The sequence below is a fragment of the Pogoniulus pusillus genome, chromosome 5, assembly GCF_015220805.1.
Source record: "Pogoniulus pusillus isolate bPogPus1 chromosome 5, bPogPus1.pri, whole genome shotgun sequence".
In the NCBI taxonomy this organism is placed as follows: Eukaryota; Metazoa; Chordata; class Aves; order Piciformes; family Lybiidae; genus Pogoniulus; species Pogoniulus pusillus.
This window is the reverse complement of record NC_087268.1, coordinates 37,425,056-37,431,055: the sequence shown is the minus strand read 5'-3', so window position 1 is coordinate 37,431,055 and position 6,000 is coordinate 37,425,056. Positions and strand designations below refer to the sequence as shown.

General features: G+C 43.8%; 1 protein-coding gene across 2 annotated transcripts in view; it reads left to right on the top strand.

The window, feature by feature from the left end:
• The first annotated feature begins 674 nt into the window (after positions 1 to 674).
• Positions 675 to 6,000, top strand: part of TPP2 (tripeptidyl peptidase 2) — a 53,257-nt gene continuing 47,931 nt past the window's right edge. For both annotated transcript variants that reach the window (XM_064143798.1, XM_064143797.1), the window contains exon 1: positions 675 to 941. In XM_064143798.1, the coding sequence (XP_063999868.1) occupies positions 690 to 941 (252 nt within the window). In that variant the 5' untranslated portion in view covers positions 675 to 689. The remainder of the gene's footprint in view (positions 942 to 6,000) is intronic.

Here is a 6,000-nt window from a genome sequence, read left to right as displayed (position 1 = left end):
AAAGAGTAGCAGAAGCATCAAACTCTCGGGCAACAGCGAAGTAAAAGCCGTCGTCAACCCACAACAACGGAGACAGCAGCGCTCCTGCAGGCACTGCAACCACTTAATGTGTTTTTATCACGGACAATGCATCAACAAAAACAAACCAGCAGATTTACAAGATCGTAACTAAATGTTTGCACATCGGTTCTGTTCCCGATTCAGGGAGATGTCGCGCTCCGTCGTGGTGCAGTACTGGCAAGTCCCCTTTGCAAGTGCCCGAAAGAAAGGCCGCCCGCCGCCGCCGCAAGCCGTCCTGCCCGCCAGGAAGCGGAACTCGATGATCCCCTCAGCACCCGCTGGCCTGGGCAAGCAAGGCGGAGAGCCGACTCTCTCCCCTTCCAATGGGCTCCGCCACCGCTGCAGTAGGTGGCCGCTGCAGCTCGGCCCCGTTCCCCTCGCTTCGCCCCGCTCCACAAAGCGCATCACAGCGAACTCCGCTCCCTCTGCCACCCCTCGGGCCCGGCAGCCTGGCGCGGCTCCCACCGCGTGAGACACGTCTCCTCTCTGATTGGCTGCCTTCACCGTGGGCCCGGCCCCCTCCGGCCCGAGGGCCAGCCCACCGCGCGTCCGGACTGGTCAGCTTAGTCTGAACGCGCTCGTGCCGCGAGAGGGCGTATCCCCCGCAGGCTGGCGAGCCGGCACGGCGCATGCGCCTGCTTGGCCTCGCCCATCTGCCCCTCGCCGCTGCCGCTGGTGTGGGCCGTGCTTGGGTCTCGCGTGGGCCCCTGTTTGCCGCTATGGCGGCTGCCGTGGAGGAGCCCTTCCCGTTTCATGGCCTTCTGCCCAAGAAGGAGACTGGCGCCGCCGCGTTCCTTGCCCGCTTCCCAGACTTCGATGGGCGGGGAGTGCTGCTGGCTGTGCTGGACACCGGCGTGGACCCGGGGGCGCCGGGTATGCAGGTAACAGGCAGTGAGGAAGAGCCGCCCCGGTGGCGGCCCTGAGTCACGGCGGCGGGCGGGCCTCGGGAGACGGCGGGAAGCGGCGCCGGGGGGAGCATGCGGGCCCTGCCGGACCGTCCCTGTGGAGCTGTGGCGGGTGGCAGCTGCCCCCCTGGGAGGACTGAGACGAGTGCGGGGACGGAGCCTTCGTCCGGACGCGGCCATTGCCCCCGGCCGGCCCGAGACGTCAGCGAAAGCAGGGGAGGCCCTGAAGGGCCGTCCTGGGGAGTTGTTTGTTTGCTTGCAGTTGCCATTAAGCGTGTATTCGCGTGAGCGTGGGCTCGTACGGAAGGGTGGAGGGATCCTGTCATGGGCTCCCCACTGATCACTTGGTATGTTTGTGCAAAGGATCTTTTAAAGTCGTCTTACGGTACTTAAATCTCTGGCTGTTTCCTTTCGCCTAGAAGTCATCATAAAAGAATACTTTGTTAATCCTTAGCATTACTCCAGCAGTAGTTAGCTTGAGGCTACAAGCAGCGGCTTAGGTATTTTACATGAAAAGTGTATTTCTGACAAAATTTGCATGCGTCTCAGCGTGTTTTATTGCAGTAGCAATCTATCAAATCTGGTTCTGCCATCTTCCTTTTTTTGTCTGCTAGATCTGTAGCTCAGACTGCACAGTGCCGTTATGCTCTCGATCTCAGTTTTGTAAATGTCTGTGTATGTGATTTTTGGTTTTGAGGTGTCTCACTACTTCTGTATTTATTTCAACTCTTGCCTCCTAGTTAGTTGCCTGCTTTTGTACGTCGCATTTTATGTCACTACAGCTTCCAGTTTCTCATCAACGTGTTTTCTCTCATGTGCCAAAGGAAGCCTTGAGAGTTGTGTGCAGCTGGCTTGGATACAGTTGTGGGGAATTTTTTATTGGTGTTGTTTTATTTTGGTATGAGTTTGTTTGTTTGTTTTGGGCTTGGTTTGGTTTTGTCACCTAATCAGTGCCTGTGTTGGTTTCTGCCCTTTCTTTGGCACTGACACAAGATTTTTACTAAGTGACCTAGTTCAGGGGCCTAACCTTGGCAGATCGTTAGTTCTGTTCTGAATGACTCCTTAGTGGGGTTCAGGTAGCTGAAAGCGAAGGAGGCTGGTAGGGCAGAAATAGGGACTCGATAGCTGTAATTTCAGTTGATTTAGTTTGGAATGAAACTGATGCTTTTGGCAAAAGCTGTGGGTAAGTGGAATGGCACTTACGAAGCTTAAAGAAAGCTACTCAAAATGCAAACCAGATAATATCATAAGCAGACTAAAAAGTAGTAAAAGACAACCAGAAGATATGAATATAAACGAATGTACATAAATTTGAAGTTTCACTTAAGAAAGCAAAAAACCCTGAATCTGTAGCAGTTATAACTGTGGAGTGGTCATCCCAAGACCAAGAAAGTATGAGTTTGTGGGCAAGTGAGTTTTGTTCTATGATAGGTAATTCAAGATTCATAAAGGGTAATAAGGGGTATTATGAACCCTCATGATCCTAATCTTGACCATACCAGTTTTCTTCAACTTATTTTCTTTATGTACAGCATAAAAATTCAGCTAGGGAAATAAAAATTTGTAGGGAACTTTGAAGTGTGGTAGGGAGTGGGATTCATCTTGCTATGGATGAGGGAGTGAGTTCACAGGGATGTTAGAGAAACTTGTAAAGAAGGCTATACTCTTTCCATGCTGCTCACTTAATACACTTGACTTAGGCTACTTGTTAAAATACAGAACAGGGAGGCTTATTGCACAGGATTCAGGGAGCTGTAATAGAGACAGTCAGTTCACAGTCTGTAGAAGAGCTTTGTAAATTGTTTTGGACTTTTTTGGGCAGGAGGATGTCCTTGCTCTGTAGAGCATTGAGCACTCCTGGAAGAGGACAGTGTCGTAGGCACAGACAGCAAGATAGTTGTACTGTAACAAGTAGCATGCAACCTGGGGACAGTCGTTTTTATCCCCTTGTTTTCCCTGATGCCGTTTTAAAATAATTGTGAGTCTTGTCAGGTCTTGGCCTGGCATGGAGTTAGAGTCTCTGCAGCTATGACTCAGTTGCTTAGAGGAACAAGAAACCATTATATGTAGCAAGGTTAATAGATATTACAAATTTGTGTTCAGGTTAACGCCAATAACAATTACAAGTCCAAGTGATTTACTCTGCTCTGACTATAGTGGGGTCAAAACAAAACTGCTTGTGTTTTGCTTCTCCATAGTGTCTAATTCTTGGGTAGGATTCCTTTGTTGCAGCTATATGGTATCAGTATTTACAAACCAAAGTAGAAGTATGGCATACAATTACCTGCTGAGGGACAGAAAGATTTGGAGACTGAGTATAGCAGGGAAGTACCATTATGTTTACCTTCCTCCATGGGCACTCTCTGCTATAAAGAAAATAGTTACTGGACTTAAACCTTCTTAGAGTTTCTTTTTAAAAAAAAATTGATTGGCTTGCTTTTCCACACAAAATGTTAAGCTAACTTATATTGAACTTTCTTTTTCTTTCTGAATGTCTTGTTGCCAGTGCCCTCAAAGCAATTCTGTTCATCACTCTTCCATAGCCTTATACTCCACTTGTTGATGACAGTTCATTTATTTCCTTCGTTTGTGTTAGTTTTTTCCCCTCTTGACCCTCTTAGTAGAATCTTCTATTAACCTACCAGGTAATGAATTGTAATTCCTCATTAAGGCATGGCAACTGATGAAGTTTTAGGTGGGCACATAAGGTATGCATGGAGTGTTGTGGTTGTGTACATATGTTCGACCCAACCCTATCCTGTTGCTGCTTCTTATTTCATGATACATAAACCAGTTCACCCACTTCTTGCAATTCTGTTTATTTGGTGAAGTGCCTGTTAGAATTATTATTTACTAAAATTAGCTTGTACTTTGAGATGACCTTTCAGCAGTAGCAGCTACTTTGGTTTGTCCTGCTTTTAAGCACTGAGTTTAAAAAAAAATGCTTGAAAATTATTTTATTTCTGATGACAATCAGCTGTTCTGTGACCAAAGAAGAACTCTTGTTGCTACAGTAGCTGTTATCTGGAGTTAGTAACTCTGTGTGGTGTGGCAAAAAGATGCTCAAATGCATCAGACATTGCCTTTTAATTTGGAATTGTCACAGATATTAGTGCTCCTCTACTTCTATAATACTGACCAATTTCCAGGGTTATCCAGTTTACCTTTATGATGCTCAATTCAGTTATTTATTTGTTTTATGAATAGTTAACATGAAAATACTTTTTCACAGTAGGACAAAACCAATGAAATAATTTTCAGTTATATAGTAGTAGACTATTTTTTTTCAAGTGGTTGCAGACAGACCATGGTATTAAAGATAGGATTGATGGGTTTGTTGTAAACACTATAAATTTGTTATTGTTGTGTAGAAGCTCTTAATTGAAAAAAATCTGGTGTAAATGATTAAGAGACCCACAAACTTTATCAGTTCTTGTTGATGAACAGAAAAGTACTGAAGTAATGAATCCAGTACAGATATGCATTTTTAATGGACATTTTTAACCTCAGTTAAAAGACTTGAAAAGGAAAACCCAGCTGAACTTTTAAGTTTCACTCTAGTGTTGCTACTGGTGGGCACTAGGCCAAAAAATGGTTCATGTCAGCAGAAGAAACCATATCAGTTACTTGGACTAAATGATCATCAACCTGTCCGGATCACTGCCAATAGGAACTGAATCACGGACCTTTCCACCTGAAAGTTTCTTGTGTCTGATCAAATGACAGTGGTTTGTTGATTATAATTGTGCAAACTCGCGTGTGTGTGGACCTGCAGTTCAGCTAGGAAATAGCGCCATGCAATGTAGGAGTTGCAAGTTAACTTCCTGGCTAGGAAACAACTTTTAAAACGACTCAGGCTTGCTATGGCATAAATCTGTGTTCTGGCCACTTGTTGCAGTATAACTTCTGTGGTTCAAACAAGTCACTTTGAATTATATCTCATTCTTACTTTATTGTGCTTTGATCACTGAATAATTCACTTTGATTAAAGACATACCGAAAAATGTCTGATTCTCATAATCTTATGTTTGGTTTGCAGTTTCTTTATTGTCAAAGTAATTTTTGAGTTCTCGGTGAGTGGAGACTGTAATCAGTGCTTTCAAAAGCCAAACATGAGAAAATTCTGTTGGTTGCATACCTGCACACTGTATTTCCCAAGTAAACTTTTTAACTGTTGATTGGTAGATGTTTTACCAGGTTTGCATGCTTTAACAATTTTCTGAACTGAACATGAATTTCTGTGAACAGAGTAGCAGTGTTTGTTTCTGTGATGGAACTTATTCCTTAGTAAGCTGCTTCAAAACTGTATTTGTTACATTCTGGGAAATTTTATGTCCTGCTATGTGTTTGGGATTTGGGGGTTTGGTGTGCATGTGCAGGGTTTTGTTTTTTTTTTAGTGTGGTTTGTTTGGGGTTTTTTCCCTGCTGTTTCAGCTTGTTTTTATTTGGCAATAGATGGCTTGTTGTTTTATTGTTTGCTTGGGGCCTAAGGTGGCAGTGGGGGAGTGTTTTAAGTTCTGTTTCACCTTGGAAGTACTTACCCTTAATTGTTGAGGTGGACTAAGTTTGTTGTCAGTTTGACAGCAAGTGACTTTTATGAAACATTTGATCATGTTGTTAACTTCCAACCTGTGAATTCACAATTCCAGAGCATATTTGAGCAAAACTACCTGCCATATGTGTTATGTCAATCATTAAATTGATTGAGAATGAAAGAAACAATACCAAACATTTAAATGGTGGAAAACAGCAAATGTTGCTGCTTTTCTGAACAAGAAGTTTTATTTACTTTCAATGTAGTTAGTAGGTTGGAGATGTTAGAAAGATTTTTTTTTTTTTAATCAATCTTTAATGTAGGATTGTGAAAATAGGTGCATATGGAAAATTCATAGAATAGTTTGGATTGGAAGAGACTTTTATAGATCATATAGACCAGCTACCCTGTACTTTATGGGGACATCTTTAGATCAGGTTGCTCAGGGCCACATCCTATCTGGCCTTAAATGTTTCCAGGGATGGGATTTCTGCCACTTCT